Genomic DNA, 17,253 nt, shown 5'->3' with positions numbered 1-17,253 from the left:
TCCAGTTTTGCCAGTTGTTTTAATAATCTCATCTTGGTCCAGCACCAAACCCAGGATCACAGACTGCATTTAGTCATTATGCCTTCTTAGTTTTCTTTAGTATGGAACAGTTTTGGTGCCTTTCATTGTTTTTCATGACCTTGAGATTACTGAAGTGTGCAAACCAGTTATCTTGAAGACTTGTCTAGAAGTTCCAGGAGCTCTATTCTGTGCTCTGAGTTGATCTAAATGGGAAGGATATCTAATATATATATATATATATGTATGTACATATAGCTAATTCACTTTGCTTATCATCCAGAAACTAACACAACATTTTAAAGCAACTATACTCCAATAAAAAATTTTTAATTAAAAAAAATGGAAAAAAACAGACCTAAAATCCATTTTGATTGAAGCCAAACTTGGTTGAATCCTATTTACAATGACCTTAGATAATTTTGCTTCATTATTCAATGTATTATGTTTGCATTGGGGATTCTGAAAATAAATTACTTGCTCAAGAAAAATAAAAGTTCCACTGAGAACTTACCATGGACCTCAAAGACACCACTCTGTGCTGCTCATATTTCAGCCAGGAGTCGGGGTGGGGGAGACATCAAGAAAACATGCAGGGTGATTTTAGGTGCTGACATGAAGGATATAAAACAAGGTCATAACTAGATAGGTCCTGGGGGTCTACTCTTCTCTGGCCAGGATGGCCTCGCTGGGGAAGAGATGACTGAGCTGAACCCTGGATGATAAGAAGGAGCTAGATTTGGGGACTTGGGGAGGGTATGGGGATAGAATATTCCAGGAAGGGGAAACAGCATGTGCAAAGGCCCTGGGGTTGGCTCATGCCAAGTGTTTGAGCAGCAATGAGGAGTTGGGTGCGGCCAAAGCAGAGTGGGGGCTGGGGGGTGGGCTGTGGGACTGAGGGCAGAGATCATGGAGGGCCCTTGGGTCCTACTCAGTAAAGACTCGAGACTTTTTTCTGGGTGAAACGGAAGCCCTGGCAGGGTTCTGAGCAGAGGAGGGACAGGCTCTGAGAAGCGGGGACATGGTGAGCAGACAGTGGTGGCCGTGGAGACAAGGAGGCACTAGATAGACTCTGGGAACAAAGGGGAGGCCCCGCCAGTGGAGCTGGTGACGGCCCGCACGCTGCAGGCAGTGAGAGCGAGCCGAATGAGGGCACTGCATCTCCAGGCCTGGCCCCAGCCCTCGCCCCAGCCCAGAGCCCCTCCTTCTCTCGGCCCCACCTCAGCAGTGACAGGCGGTTGCACAGGCTGACGTTTCTGGGTAATTCCTCTCCCATCGACTTATGACTTATTTTTAGTTTTCTCTCAGAACGGTAAAATGTCCTTGCAGGCAGAGGCTGGCAAGGGATGGGGTGGGTTTAGTCAGCATCTGGGGCCCCATCAGTGTCTAATAACATATTTATGGGCAGTGACTTGGAGCTCCAAACTGTCCCCAGAATCCCTTATGGAAATGGCCTCTGTCAGCGGAACTGGATGCTGGCCTGGGGGCTTGAGTGGCAGCAAGTCCAGGGAACAGCCTTTGGCAGTGCCAGGAGAACCGGGAGGGAGCTGGGGTCCGGATGTCCTCTCAGGTTGAGTTGTTGCCAGTAGAAGACCCTTTGAGATCTTGAGTCTTGAGAGCAGGGCCAAGAGGTTGAGTAGCTCAGCAGTTTGGGGCACAGGCTCTGTGACCAACCTCCCTGAACTTGGATCCTGAATCTCTGCCACTTCCTGGAAAGTCAGATCCTTAACTTCTTGGTGCCTCAGTTTAGCGTGAAAGTGAAGTCGCTCAGCCTTGTCCGACTCTTTGCGACCCCGTGGACTGTAGCCCACCAGGCTCCTCCGTCCATGGAATTTTCCAGGCAAGAGTACTGGAGTAGGTTGCCACTTCCTTCTCCAGGGGATCTTCCTGACCCAGGGATTGAACCCAGGTCTCCCGCACTGCAGGCAGACACTTTACTGTCTGAGCCACCAGGGAAGCTCGTTTTACTCCTCTGTAAAACAGAGACAGCAAGACCTTCCTTAAGGCGTTGTGGGGAGGGTGAAAGGAAGTGATCCAGGTAAAGTCCTGTAACTGTGCTTAGCTGATAACCGGAGCTTAATAACCATATTCAAGGGACTTCCCTGGTGGTCCAGTGGCTAGAACTCTGCATTCTCAGTGCTGGGGGCCCAAGTTCAATCCCTGGTCAGGAAACTCAATCCCATGTGCTGCACCTAGGAGTTCCTTACTGCAACTCAAAGATCCCACGTGCCAGAACTAAATATCCTGCATGCCGGAGTGAATACCTGGTGCAGCGAAATAAATACACAGATAGATAGATAAATACAATTTTTTAAAAGTCATTTAAAAAATTCAAGAAGTATTTAGTGTGCCACCCATGTGCCAGACACCATTCTAGATGTGGGAATAGAGCAGTGAGCAGAACAAAGATCCCTGCCCTTAAGGAGCTGACATTCTGGTGAGAGAAGACAATTGATAACCTTCTAAGATGTATTACAGATAATGAGTTCTATGGATAAGGCAGAGAAAGGGAGTGAAGAGGGGCTGCTTTTTTGAGTGCTCAAGGAAAGCCTCATCAGGAAGGTGGCATCTGAACAGAAACTCAAAGGCAGCGGAGACATGAGCCATGTAGATGTGTAAGATGGGGAGGGAAGACAGTGAGTGAAAGGCCGTGAGGCGGGGACGAGGGTGACACGGTAGGGAGGTGGCAGATGCCAGACCAGGGAGGGCCCTGAAGGCTACGGGGAGGACTTCCGGCTTTTCCTCTGAAATGGGAACCCTTTAAAGGCTCTGAGCAGAGGAGGGACATGGCCTGCCTTCTGCTTTAGGGGGGTTATTCTGGCTACGTTGCTGAGAACAGACTGTAGTATGTGGGAAGTGGCAGCAGGGAGACCAGAGAGGAGGTCTACAGACACTCGGCCAATGGGAAATCACCATCGTGGAGGTGCTGCACAGTGAGCATGAAAAGCAAAAGCGGTGTTTCGGGTCAGACAGACTCGGGTGGAACCCCAGCTCTGCTCACTGACTGGCTGTGCGACCTTGAACAGGTCGCTTCAATATCACCATCTGAAAAGAGGAGGTCAGGGTAATAAGAATAATAGCTGTGCACAGAACTGGGTTTTCCCCCTTCGGTAGTTTGATTTTGAGATAATTTTAGGTTATAGGAGAGTCACAAAGATAGTACAGAGAGTTCCCAAATACCCTTCACCCAGCTGCCCCCAGTGTTAACCTCTCACAGAACCACAGCGCATGCGGGGAAACTAAGCCGTCAGCACTGCTGACTAGTCATTGAAAGTCCGTACTTCGTTCAGATCTCCCCAGTTTTTCCACTCATGTCCCTTTTCTCTTCCAGGGTCCAGTCCAGGACCAGCTTTGCACGTATTCTTTCATTCCCTTAGAAAAAAAATTTAATCCCCCCGAAAATGAAATGTTATCTGTGATCTCCCCCACCCCTCAGTTCTGGGCTCTCTTGAGCCTCAGATGGACTTGCCCCGGGGGCGGCAGGAAAGGCCACCAGCAGCTCCTGGCAGCCACTCCTCCCGGCGGCGGAGGGCTTCTCTCTTGAATTCTAGCGCAGATCCTAAGTCTGGTACCCACTGGTCCAGCCCAGGTCACCCGTCCCCTCTGAGTCCATCACTGACTGACTGACTGGACCAGGCCGGCTTCTATGACCACACTGAGGTCTGGAGGGGGTTTGTTCAGCCCCAGACAGTCCACACAGACTGCGAGTGAAGTGGAGGAAGTTCTCCGAAGGAAAATGGGCTGAGGAGCGATGCGCGCAGGCAAGGCTGCAGGCCAACCCCGCTCCTGTTGACGGACAGTGCGGTGGAGAGGCCACAAGGTGGCGCTGTGAGTTACCGCGCACTGGGTCTGGCCCCCAGGGAGCGCCCCCTGGAGGTCAGCTCCCGGGTGACGTTCACAGAAAATGTAGAACAGAGCTCGGATGCTGTTCTGGATGCTGCTGGGAGGTGGACTTTGCTGTGGGCGGGAATGAGATGAGACCAGAAGTGTCCTCCTGGGTGAGCTGAGGCAAGGCCCTAGGGGAGAACACTCAACTTCCAGTGTAGTGGTCTAAAGATCTCAAGGTTGTGTGATCAGACACACAGACACACGCACACTCACACCTCTGTGCAGCTGGGTGGAAGGCAGTCTTTATCACCTCCCTAACTCTCCACAGCTTCCTCCTGAAAGCAGAGTTGACCGAGCAGCCTCCTTTCCCAGTCCTGCTTTGTAATTAATGAGCGGTGGCCCCAATCTGACCATCTGGACAAGATGAAAGGGCCTTGGCACTGAGTTAACCCAGAGCTGAATTATTTATCGCCTATATTCCACCGGCTGTTCAAGTGATTGACAGCAAGTGACCTTGCTTGTCTCAGCTGGACCTGAGGTGCTGGAGGAAACCTCAGAAAGAGTCCAGGGCCCCCATGGGTTCTCAGCCTGAGGGAAGGGCCAGTGAGAGGGAGAGACCATTTCTGAACTCAGCCTGAGGAGGGAATCCTTTATACTCCTTGTGGCCACCCCAGGAGTGAGTGTGTTTTTACTCCCATTTTACCAAGAGGGAGGTTCTGAAACCCAGAGAGGGGAGGGGCTTGTACAGTCACAGGAAGTGGGCAGCCGGGATTTGCACAATTCTGCCTGGTCTTGGTCCTGGTCCAGGGCTCTGCCAGCCCCTGTTCCAGGCTTCCTTGGAGGTCCCCAGCCCAAAGGGACACAAATAATTTATTCAACAAATATCATTGAGCCCCCACTATACGCTGGGCAGCGGGCAGGACTTGGACGTGCTTAGATTTCCTTTTCAGTTAAAGGTGGGGTGATACCCGTGCCTGCTGCACGAGGGAACTGGCACCTCTGAATTCACGAGAAATTCACGAGAAAGAAAATCCATCCCGCCGTCACTGATGCCCCTCCCAGCTTCTGTCCCAGAGGCAACCTCAGCTGCCAGGTTCTAAAGTCTCTTTCCAGAGCTGGCCTGTGCTCTTCATTAATACATATCCCTCTTTAAATACAAGTGGTAGCACGCTGAGCCCCCGTCCTGCAGCTTGCTTCGGTGCGTCTTGGCTCTAGTCACACATTTGAATGCACAGTCAGTTCCTTTTTAACCACTGCCGGTATCATCATCCTATGGATGGATCATCGTTGATCTCACTGATCTCCTGTTGCTAGATTTGCAGTTGCTCCCAGTCTTCTGCTGTTACATCAGCACTGTGATAAATATCCTTGTGCAAATGTCCTTTTGTCCACGTGCAGTTGTGTCTGTAACAGAATTGCTGGGTAAACATGACGTTTGATGACTACTTAATATTCCATTATGAAGATTGGATAGGAGAGTCATTTATGGTAGATGAAAATCTTCCTCTGAATCAAGGTTAATTTGTATTCCAGCCATGTCTGGAGTTCATTTAAGGGTACCCCATACATATTTAGCCACATGCTGAATACCTGAGTGTTGCTCAGCCAAGGATGAAGCCTTGGAGCAAGAAGTTTTTATCCATTTTCCTAATTACCTAACTCCTGAGAAGTTTTACATTTGTTCAGGAAACAAATAGCTTTCATGATCACCATTGGTTATTACTGCTTTGCTATATCCACATACGATACTCAAATATTTGAAAGCAAACGTTCCGATATTGTACCAGTTCCCTATTGTTGCATGACAACTGACCACGAAAACTCAGTGGCATACCCTGATGAGTGTTTATTTAACTCACCGGTCTGTGGGGCTGCTAGGAGTCAGCTGGTCTAGACTGGGCTCAACTGGATAGCTCAGCTCTGCTCTGTGTTTCTTGGCCTCCTCTTGGGATCAGATAGCTCGCCAGGCAAGTGGAAATGCACAGGGTCTCTTAATGCCTGTGTTAATGTGTTCAGTCAGTTCTACCTCATTCTATTGGCCAAAACACATCACATGGCTGATGGGACTGAATCCATGGGACCAGGAAATACATCCTATCCCTTTAATGGGAGGAAGTACAGAGTCACATGGTAAGAGGCATGGATGTAAGGAAGCATGGGGAATTGGGGCTAAGGATGCATCCATCCTCAGATTTAACAATAATCTTTGTTTTTAAAATCTTTTCTTGAATTTATTACAATATTGCTTCTGTTTTATGTTTTGGTTTTTTGCTGGCAAGGCACATGCAATCTTAGCTTCCTGACCAGGGATCAAACCCATACCCCCTGCATTGGAAGGTGAAATATTAACCGCTGGCCTGCCAGGGAAGTCCCAACAGAAATCTTAATTGATACATTGTGTTCTTATTACCAACATTTTCACTGATTCAGTTCCTTTCAGTTCAATCGCTCAGTCATGCCCGACTCTTTGCAACCCCAGGTTGCCCTGTCCATCACCAACTCCCGGACCTTGCTCAAACTCATGTCCATCGAGTCAGTGATGCCATCTAACCATCTCATCTTTTGTTGTCCCCTTCTCCTGCCTTCAGTCTTTCCCAGCATCAGGGTCTTTTCCAGTGAGTCCGTTCTTCACATCAGGTGGCCAAAGTGTTGGAGTTTCAGCTTCAGCATGAGTCCTTCCAATGAATATTCAGGACTGATTTCCTTTAGGATGGACTGGTTGGATCTCCTTGCAGTCCAAGGGACTCGAGTCTTCTCCAACACCATAGTTCAAAAGCATCAGTTCTTTGGTGCTTAGCTTTCTTTATACTCCAACTCTCACATCTATACATGACTACTGGAAAAACCATAGCTTGGACTAGATGGACCTTTGTCAGCAAAGTAACGTTTCTGCTTTTTAATATGCTGTTTATGTTGGTCATAGCTTTTCTTCCAGAGAGCAAGCATCTTTTAATTTCATGGCTGCAGTCACCATCTGCAGTGATTTTGGAGCCCCCCAAAATAAGGTCTGTCACTGTTTCCATTGTTTCCTTATTTGCCATGAAGTTATAGGACTGGATGCCATGATCTTAGTTTTTTGAAAGTTGAGTTTTAAGCGACTTTTTCACTCTCTTCACTTTCATCAAGAGGTGCTTTAGTTCTTCCCTTTCTGCCATGAGGGTAGTGTAATCTGCCTATCTGAGGTTATTGATAGTTCTCCTGGCAATCTTGATTCCCCCTTGTGCTTTATCCAGTGCAAAATTTCTCATGCTGTACTCTGCATAGAAGTTAAATAAGCAGGGTGACAATATACAGCCTTGATGTTCTCCTTTCCCAATTTGGAACCAGTCTGTTGTTCCACGTCCGGTTCTAACTGTTGCTTCTTGACCTGCATACAGATTTCTCAGGAGGCAGGTAGGGTGGTCTGGTTAGCTACGGAGATTCACTGAAATCACTGTGAATAGTTCACTGATTAGCTGCAGAGATTACCTGTGTGACCTCAGCACAGTCATTTTGCTCAAGGTCAGGAACGCCAAGAACGGCCTTGAAGTAGGCACGGGGCTATGCCAAAACCGCAGAGCATGTTTGAGCCATGTCCTGAGCTGAAGGTATACGGGGGTAATGTGGGGGGTGGGGTGGGAACCCAGGCTTCCCAACCCCTGTACCTGGGCCAGGGCTGTGTCCATGGCACAGACCAATCAACTCTCACCCCAGCTTTGCCCTCTGGGGCTTCTTCTCATTGCAGGGGAACATGGGTCCTGCCACCTTCTGGCTCCTGCTCTTTCTCCTCAAGAACCCCGAGGCCCTGGCCGCTGTCCGTGGAGAGCTAGAGACTGTCCTTTTGGGAGCAGAGCAGCCCATATCACAGATGACCACCCTCCCACAGAAAGTTTTGGACAGCATGCCTGTGCTGGGTGAGACACCCTCCAAGAGAGCCCTAAAGACCTGGGCGTCATGGGCATCCCCCAAGCCCTTCCTGCCTGTGCTGGGTGAGACACCCTCCAAGAGAGCCCTAAAGACCTGGGCGTCATGGGCATCCCCCAAGCCCTTCCTGCCTGTGCTGGGTGAGACACCCTCCAAGAGAGCCCTAAAGACCTGGGCGTCATGGGCATCCCCCAAGCCCTTCCTCCCCATCATGGGTTCCCATCAGTTCCTCTGACCTAAGGCCCCCGCCCTGGGCCTCCTATCTTCACACACCTGGTGTCTCCACGCCCGGGTCTTCACTACCTGAGTTTCATGGTCTAGTGGGAGGCTTTTGGTTGCAGGTGGCAGAAAACCTAACTTAAAGGGGCTGAAGCAGTAAACGGATTTCACTGGGGGCAGGTTACTAAAAAGTCTAGAGGGACTAGCTCCAGGCCCAGGTAGATCCAGGTGGTTTAACGACACCCTCAGGTCTCAGTCTGTCTCCATCCTCAGCTCCATTTTCCGCTCCAGTCTCGAGCTGGCAAGATGGCCGCCAGTGACACCGGTTTACCTGCCCGGGGAGGGTGTGTGTCCCTGCCACGTTCCTATCCAAAGTCCTAGGAATGGCTCTCATTGGCTCTCTTCAGGTCATGTGCCCATCCGGAGCCAATCATGAGGCCTGGAGGGTTGGGCTGCTCTGATTAGCCAGTCGCAGCGCAATCCCAGGTGTTGGGAGTGGAATGCACAGCCCAACCCCTGAGGGTGGTGACGGGGTGGTCCCCGGAAGAAAACAGGGAACTGTTTCCGGAAGGAGGACGTCTGTTGGGCAGGCAGACATAGCCAAACCTTGCTGTCTCTCCAGCCGTCTCTGATATGTGCCTGGCTCCCACCTTCCCACGCAGCTTCTTTTAGGATCAGACCCAGAACTTCACGTCCGAGGTCTCTGTGGCAAATGTCTCTCATCACGCGGCTGGTTTGGGCCTGGCTTTGCGATGGCGGGAGAGCCATGCACCCTCTCTCAGTCTCTGCACCTGCCTCTGTCAGATGAGGGCCAGGGGGTGGCATTTCAGTGGTGGAGGGGACGCCGCTGACCGCTCCCGCCTTGAACCTGCCCCGTGCAGACAGCGTGCTGAGTGAGAGCCTCAGGCTCACCGCCGCGCCCTTCATCACCCGCGAGGTCGTGGCCGACCTGGCCTTGCCCATGGCGGATGGGCGGGAATTCAGCCTGCGACGTGGGGACCGCCTCCTCCTCTTTCCCTTCCTGAGTCCCCAGAAGGACCCGGAGATCTACACAGACCCGGAGGTAAAAGGCATACCAGGGGTCGTGGGAGGAAATTAGTGAATTCACGTTCTGCCCAGTCTCAGCGGCAGCCGGTTGGGCTCTTTATTTGCCGTGAATCCTGGCCCAGATTACTGTCACCTCTGTGTGCCTATTTCCTCACCTGTGAAATGGACCTCGTAATAGCATCTACTGCCACGGGGTTGTCAGGAAGATTACATGTGATTATGTTAGGAAAGGTCTTCACAGCGCCTGGTGCACACTAAGCACCTTGCAGGGCCAGCTGAGCAATTTTTCCTATTTTTAGCATCTTATAATGTTAGCTTCTCAACGCTTTTCCTTCTCCCTAGATTTCAAAATGTGGCAAACTTTCACGATTTGTAACAGTTTGGATGTTTACTGGGTGCCATGTTCTGTACTGTACATGCATGCATCCATCCTCCATCCATCCTTCCATGTTATCCATCCACCATCCATCCCTGCATCCATCCTTCCATGCAGCAATCATCAACTCACTCTCCCATCTGTCTGCCCACTGGTCCAGTCACCTATCCTTCCACCTACTCTGTACAAAAAGCCCCGTGCTCAAACACACTCTTCACGTTACCACTCTACAATGTAACCAGAGAAAACTGGCATTCTCTTTTGTAAAAATAATTTTAATTTCATTTGTTTTAAATTGTTTTATATTTAAGACAGGAATATATGTACATTTACAAATAAAAATCTGTCTTCATTCCCCTTCCTCTCCACCTCCTCAGGGTTCCCTAACTGTGGTTGGGAGCGTGTCCTTTAGATATTTATGTCTTTTTACAGACACACAACATGCTCACACTCATGTGAATAAATATGTGTTTACATAATCACAGAATCACACAATATTGTGACACTTTCTTTTTTCACCCAACAACCAGTCTTGAAAGTTCTTTCCAATGTCAGCACACACAGACCAGGCTCAGCCGTGTCATTAGCTGCCACCATTTGCAGCCAGTCCCCATCAGCTGAGCTTTACACTGTTTCCACTGTTTCTTTCTTATAAACAAGACTGTGATAAACATCTTCAGACATTTTTCTCCATACATCCCTGTTTTGGGGATGGAGTCAGAAAGGGACCTTCTTCCTGTTTCAGGTATTTAAATACAACCGATTCCTGAACCCTGATGGATCAGAGAAGAAAGACTTTTACAAAGATGGGAAGCGACTGAAGAACTACAGCTTGCCGTGGGGAGCAGGGCATAACCAGTGCCTGGGGAAGGGTTACGCCGTCAACAGCATCAAACAGTGAGTACCGGGCACGTGGAGCCATGGGCCCCGTGCGCTTTGGCCCTTAGATAACAAACCAGGGCTATGACATCCGCCTGTCCTTCTGTTCAGCTGGGTAACCTCTGCCTCTGTTTCCGCAACTGTAAAATAGGGGTACTGATCATCTTACATCCCAAGGGTGTCAGGACAAGTAAACGGGACCTTTCTAGGTACTTCAGCCACTGCCTGGCTCATTGTAGGCTTGTAATACAAGTTATGATTGTAATTACTACTATTACGACTTTAATGTGCAGACATTATGCTAGTGAATGGGCACATTCCATTAACCTTTGGCCTCAGTTTTCACAGCAGTAGAATGGAGATCATTTATAGTTGGTTCCACTCTAAGACATCCAGTGCATTCTTGAAAATCCCTGTGCTGTGGGAAACCACACAATAAAAACCACAGGGCTGTGGTGGAGATAGGGCCGGGGCCCAGCACTCAGAAACCTCATCAACGATGCAAAAAGAGAACGCACCCTGGGAAATACGGTAGCACAGGTTTATTGTTGTTCAGTCGCTCAGTCGTGTGACTCTGCAACCCCGTGGACTGCAGCACGCCAGGCCTCCCTGTCCATCACCAACTCCCGGAGCTCACTCAAACTCATGTCCATCGTGTCAGGGATGCCATCCAACCATCTCATCCTCTGCCGTCCCCTTCTCCTCCCGCCTTCAATCTTTCCCAGCATCAGGGTCTTTTCCAGTGAGTCAGTTCTTCACATCAGGTGGCCAAAGTATTAGAGTTTCAGCTTCAGCATCAGTCTTCCAATGAATATTCAGGGTTGATTTTCTTTAGGATTTACTTTAGGGCCCTATCACAGGTTTACACATGTTAAATGGAATAAATAGAAACACCTAAGTGGTAGAATAAATACGATGCTTTACTTTGGCGATGACCTGACGTTTGCCATGGAAGTGGACATTGGATGGAGCTGTGAGTCACACCGAAGCCTGGGAGGGGGGTTATCTGAGGCTGGACTCCTGATGGGAAAGGTGTGATGCACCGCCCACCTGGTGTACTGAGGTAGCTGGGGGCAGAGTTTAGGAGTGTGCATTTTGTGAATGCCTGCTCAGCTGCATTCAGCTGGGTGCAGTTTTTCATTCTCTTAGTGTTTCTTGCGGATGAAGTGACCACAGGCAGACGTGAAATTGCGTTACGCTTCATTCGCACCCTGATGGATAAATCCCACTGGCACGAATTTTCGTGTTCAAAACAAGTGTTACAGTAGAACTGACTGTAGTTTCTACTCCAGAAAGTTTTTGGACAGATGAAAGAGATAATGGATACGAAATGCTTAGCAAAGTGTCTGGCACATAGAGTTCAGTAAGTTAGCTAATCTGTTACTTTTGTCTCAGTTCATCGTCATGATAACTGACTCTACAGGTCAAAGCATTCCTCACGGTCAGGCACCTGGTGAATGAAGGTGCCAGGCTCCAAGTCCGGGTATGGGTACAGACCCCCCCAACACACTGGTATAAACTCACCCTCTACCACTCTGCAGCTTCAGAGCTGGAAGGAACACAGCCCACCCCTTTGACCCTCTTTGACCAGGTGGGGAAACAGGCCCAGAGTGGGGAAGAAACCCGACAGGAGTCACACGCCCTTCAGAGGCAGAGCCCGAGTCTGCGCCCAGCTCCCCTGCCCAGAGCACTGACGTCGCTCTGTCCTCATCTTCCCTCTTTTGCACTCATCTAGTCAGATGAAAGGGTCTTCCCTGCCGTGTGTTGGGCCAGCATTGGGCACCTGGTGGCAGTGGGGGCGGGGTGATGGTAGGGCCCAGAGGAGTAGAGGATCAGGCTGCCCTTACCTAACACAGGCAGTGGTAAGATCCAGCTGGTGGAACCAGTCCCACTGCGTGGGGTTGGGCTGCCACCCCTTCTACGGGCCCACCGATGGCACACGCACACGGTCCGTGTGCGTGTCAGGACAGCATTCCAGGCGATGGCCGTGCCTGCCGTGCGTCCTGCTCTCCTAGCGTCCCCACGGCTGTCTGGAGGAGGGGTGCCCGCTTCTGATCTCACGAAGGCGGCTGTGGTTTAGCAGAAGCCCAGACTAGGGCAGACAGTCGGGGTTCCAGGAGTTTGCTGGGGCCTGGGCTGAGGATGGTGGGAAGAATCAGGAAGGGTCAGTGTCCGTATTAACCAGGAGAAGCTCAGTTTTGAGGCTGTGGCAGATGACCCCCAAGTCGACCCCCAAGCTTGTACAGGTTTGGTTCCCACTCATACAACGTCAGCTGTGGGTTTGGGGGGTGCTCTTCCCCTCCATGCAGGGACTCAGGGGCCAGGTTCTTCCCGTCTTCCAGCCCTATCATCTCAACATGAAGCCCAGGCAGCCGGGAGAGCTGGAGAGCGGGCACTGGCTCTGAAATGCTTTGGTTGGAATTGACACACATCATGCTGCCCACAGCCTGTCAGCCAGGACTCGGAAGCGTGTGGCCTTTGTGCTCTGCTTGCTCACCCTCCTTTCCCAGTTTTCCCAGAGTGAAAGCTGGGGTCAGACCAGGAGGATGCCCCCCTTTCCCCCTTCATGCCTCTGACACTGCCTCTCTCCAGATTCGTGTTCCTTGTGCTGACGCAGTTTGACCTGGAGCTGATCACCCCGGACGTGGACATCCCCGAGTTTGACCTCAGCAGGTATGGCTTTGGGCTGATGCAGCCGGAACACGATGTGCCTGTCCGTTACCGCATCCGGCCGTGAGCTCCACACGCCCAGCCTACCCCATCACCCAACTTCCTGTGCCTGCGTTCAGCCCAGATGCCGGGCTTTGAACATCCAACGGTTCCAGCATTGCCCCTTCCCTGCTGTTCTTCAGAAGACTGTGCCTGGGGGTGGTGGAGGGGGGCGGGGGAGGAGAGTGAAGAAAAGACACCAAAAGCTGCACAGATTATCTGCAGCAAAGTTCCAACATGAGACTCTCTGCTCCCAGCTCCTCCCACCGTTATGAAATCCGCTAAAGCTACGGGTGCACGTGCTCAGTTGCTCAGTCATGTCTGACTCTTTGTGGCCCCACGGACTGTAGTTTGCCAGGCTCCTCTGTCCACGGAAATGTTCCAGGCAAGAATACTGAAGTGGGTTGCCATTTCCTGCTCCAGGGGATCTTCCCAACCCAGGGATCGAACATGCATCTCTTGGATCGCTAGCATTGGCAGGTGGATTCTTTATACTGCGCCACCTAAAGCTGCAGCAGACAGGGCAAACTAAGAGACCTCCTCACTGCTCTGTCCCCAACCCCCAAGGGACTGCCATCCAGTGCCCTGGGTGTGGTCCAGGTCATAACGAGTCAAAGCAGACGCTGGCCATAAAAAGGCCATTCAGGGCCTAGCAGTCCATCTGTTGATGTAAACTCTGTCCCTGAACTGTTATTAAACTACCTAAAGCCAAAGAGTCTCTTAGCATATCCGCTTTCCTGGGTGCCCCCTTCACTAGACACCTCCCCCATCTCTCCGTTTACACCGATCCTTGAGAAAACGCAGGAGGGTTTCCCGAGGCTGGGGCTTCCACCGGCTGGGCGTGGCCTCTGGACGCAGGGCTCTGAGGAGCAGGCTTCTCAGCACACGTGGGATGGGTTTTCCCAGCGCTGGGACTCAGGCAGGGAATTAGCAGGACACAGCCCAGACTGAGTGGCCCCTGTGAAAGCAAGCAGCCAGGACTCCTGGGGCTGGTGGAGCCAAACAAGAGGAGACCTTGGTTTCCTCCATTCTAGCTCAGGAGCTCCAGCTCTGGGCCCCATCCAGATTGCAGGCCTGTTTCGTTTGGCCCACATTTATAGAAAATACGGTAGTGTTACCTTGTCATCTTTGGAAGAGTTGATTGAAAATGTCCAACTTCTCTTGAAGGCTTGAAAGATCTGTCCACACTGGGCCCGTGGGCCTGAGGGCCACCGTTAGCCAGAGCCGAGTAGCAGCTGCCTCCCTTATCCGGAGCCCATGTGCTCTGGTTTTCTATTTCTGCGTTTCTACTCTCTGCTTTTCCGTCCACAGTACCTCCTGTCCCCCGAAGGCACCGGTTTGAGAACCCTGTCCCTACTCTTGGAGGTGGTATTGTAGGAGGTGGTAGGGTCCTGCCGATGGATTGTTTCTCAGACCAACGGTCCTTCCTATCCTGGGTGCACCACCCTTTGATCAAACAGATCAGTGATGACAACTTGCCTTTGCATTTACGGGGAAAAAAAAGATCGAAGAGAAAAATTACCTGGAAGCCGTTATTAAGATGATAAGTATTCTTGTTAATATTCAGTTCAGTTCAGTCACTCAGTGGTGTCCGGCTCTGCAACCCCATGAATCACAGCACACCGGGCCTCCCTGTCCATCACCAACTCCCGGAGTTCACTTAAACTCAAGTCCATCGAGTCAGTGATGCCATCCAGCCATTTCATACTCTGTCATCCCCTTCTCCTCTTGCCCCCAATCCCTCCCAGCATCAGAGTCTTCCAATGAGTCAACTCTTCACATGAGGTGGCCTAAGTACTGGAGTTTCAGCTTTAGCATCATTCCTTCCAAAGAAATCCCAAGGCTGATCTCCTTCAGAATGGACTGGTTGGATCTCCTTGCAGTCCAAGGGACTCTCAAGAGTCTTCTCCAACACCACAGTTCAAAAGCATCAATTCTTCGGCGCTCAGCTTTCTTCACAGTCCAACTCTCACATCCATACATGACTACTGGAAAAACCATAGCCTTGACTAGACGGACCTTAGTTGGCAAAGTAATGCCTCTGCTTTTGAATATGCTATCTAGGCAAGGTCCCGCTTATTGAAGACCCTCTAAATGCCTGTGACAGGACCAGCTTCTATTTTGACGGCATCTCAGCGAAGAGAGGATGGTTACACGCTTTTTATAGATGAGGAAATGGGCTTCAGAGAGGTGAAGTGACTTGCACAGCTTACAAGCTGATAGAATTTCACAAACAGATTTACTCTCCCAGCAGTGAATGCTAGATGGGCAGCTCTCTGCTCCTTGAGCTCAGAGGGGTGGTGGAGGGGCAGTTCTGTTTGGCATCAGACAGAGCCAGAGGCACCCATGGGCGGATGCGTCTCATGAGATGCAGGCACACACACACACACACACACAACTAGGTTTCTGTAGCTTTAGCTGGAGGGATAAGAAGACCTGAGATCTCTGAATGTTCTGGGGTCTAGTCTTTTCTCAGAGAGGCACCAGGGCTTGGGGGCTTCCCTGGCCCCCAGCCTCCAGGCAGCCCCAGGATTCCCAGACAGTCTTTGTGATTGGCAGGAGGCAGGATATCCCTAGGGAAACCCATCTTCACGCCTGGGTGACCCCTGCTGCCGCCTGCTTCTTAACTCTGCAGGAAATCGGAGCTGGCAGCCTCCTGTGGGAGGAGGAGCCGGTTTCCATGGCAACCCTCAGCTGCCTTATCCTGACTTGGAAGGGAAGGAAGGAGGCCGGCAGAAATAGCTCCGGGAAGATCTCTGGCGCGTGGCTTCTACCCTGATGCGCTCGGGAAAAGCCCTCTGATTATAACCTTCCACATTAGGGCTGCTTTGTCACTGAGACTAGATTCTCACCCATGTTCAAAAAAGATCCTGTTCTCTTTAAAGGGGACACCTCCTTGGAGCCACAATCATTAGGAAGAGACAATTCTCCCACCAGGCAGCCCCAGCTGGTATTGGAGATCAAGTACAGCTTGGGAGAAAGTGCTTTGAACCCACCTTTGTTTTCATCTTTTTTCTTTTTTTCCTTTCTTCTTCTAGAAATACCAAGGTCGGAAATACCCTAATGGAGTTGACCTAATGGAGTATTTCTGTACCACATCATGATTTTTATTTTTTGCTGTATTTTGTATTGTTGTTTACCAGTTTATTTCCTTTAAATGGTCTCATTTTTTAAAACTTAAATTTGTTTAAAAAGGGAGCTTCTTTTCCACTGCCGGTAACTGACAACATGTATCACTTGCTGCCAAGAATAGAAAGTGACTGTGAAAGATAAATCTGCTGGGGAGGGGTCCCCTGTGCTGGCGTCACCAAGGCTTAGAGCCCGAGCTCTGTCTCTTCTGAGTTACAGAGGGAACAGAGTGGCGTTAGGGCCGTGCCAGCAGCACCCTGAGACTTGGTCCTCGACAGTTACAGGGTGAAGGGGACGGGAAGAGGAGTACGTGCCCACCCCACAGGGGCACATCACGCCCAGTGCGAGGGCCACCCTGGGTCATCTCCCACCGGTGCTTCCCGCCCACAGTGAGCGGGGGACATCCCACCTGCCCATTCTCCAGATGGAGAAACCGGCCCTGAGAGTTGAATCTTCTGGCCCAATGACATTAATCTGGATGTTTTTTGTTGTTTTTAAAGACGGTGTTCTGTGAGTAGCAGTGATTGTTCCGCCTTGCTGTTTTAATAAAGAATTCTATTTTTATATGATATTGTCGAGCGGAAATGTGCTGAAATACATCAAATCATCCTTGTTTGTGGACTGCCTCCGTTGAGACTCGACTATGTCCAGAGAGGCGAGCTTAGTGCCTGGGAAGGGAATGGATCACCGGAGTGCCTGGCCCTGGGAAGCGGCCTTTCATGGACAGAATCAAGTCACACCCCCCAGCCTCCCACCAAGTGACATGACCGTCTCCATTTTAGAGGAGGAAATTGAGGGTCAGAGAGTGAAGTGGCTGGCCAGGATCACGTGGTTAATAAGTAGTAGACCTGGGATTCAATCACAGGCTCCCTGCCTCCTGAGACCAGGCTCAGAATCTATCAACAATCCCCCTGAGGGCAGAGGAGGGACCAGGTGTCCATAGAGGACCTTGGGGAAAAGGCTCAGCACTCAAAGTAAAGCAAGCAGAGAAAGTCTCTTACAAATTTGCCACATGTTCCCTATGCTTAATGTAAATACATGCATTTGTTTTAATATTTAAAAGAAGGGGAGAGAAGTTTTGTGGGTTTTTTGGGGGGCCACACCTCGAGGCATGTGGGATCTTAGTTCCCTGACCAGGCATCGAA

General features: G+C 50.6%; 1 protein-coding gene across 1 annotated transcript in view; it reads left to right on the top strand.

The window, feature by feature from the left end:
* Window positions 1-16,677, top strand: part of PTGIS (prostaglandin I2 synthase) — a 52,849-nt gene extending 36,172 nt beyond the window's left edge. The window contains exons 7-10 of the mRNA XM_019972563.2: window positions 7,571-7,739; window positions 8,850-9,031; window positions 10,137-10,288; window positions 12,863-16,677. Of these exons, the coding sequence (XP_019828122.2) occupies window positions 7,571-7,739; window positions 8,850-9,031; window positions 10,137-10,288; window positions 12,863-13,007 (648 nt within the window). The 3' untranslated portion in view covers window positions 13,008-16,677. The remainder of the gene's footprint in view (window positions 1-7,570; window positions 7,740-8,849; window positions 9,032-10,136; window positions 10,289-12,862) is intronic.
* The last annotated feature ends 576 nt before the right edge of the window (window positions 16,678-17,253 follow it).

This window comes from Bos indicus, chromosome 13 (assembly GCF_029378745.1).
Source record: "Bos indicus isolate NIAB-ARS_2022 breed Sahiwal x Tharparkar chromosome 13, NIAB-ARS_B.indTharparkar_mat_pri_1.0, whole genome shotgun sequence".
NCBI classification, from domain to species: Eukaryota; Metazoa; Chordata; class Mammalia; order Artiodactyla; family Bovidae; genus Bos; species Bos indicus.
Note: the sequence above shows the minus strand (reverse complement) of the source record. Positions and strands in the feature narration are given on the sequence as shown.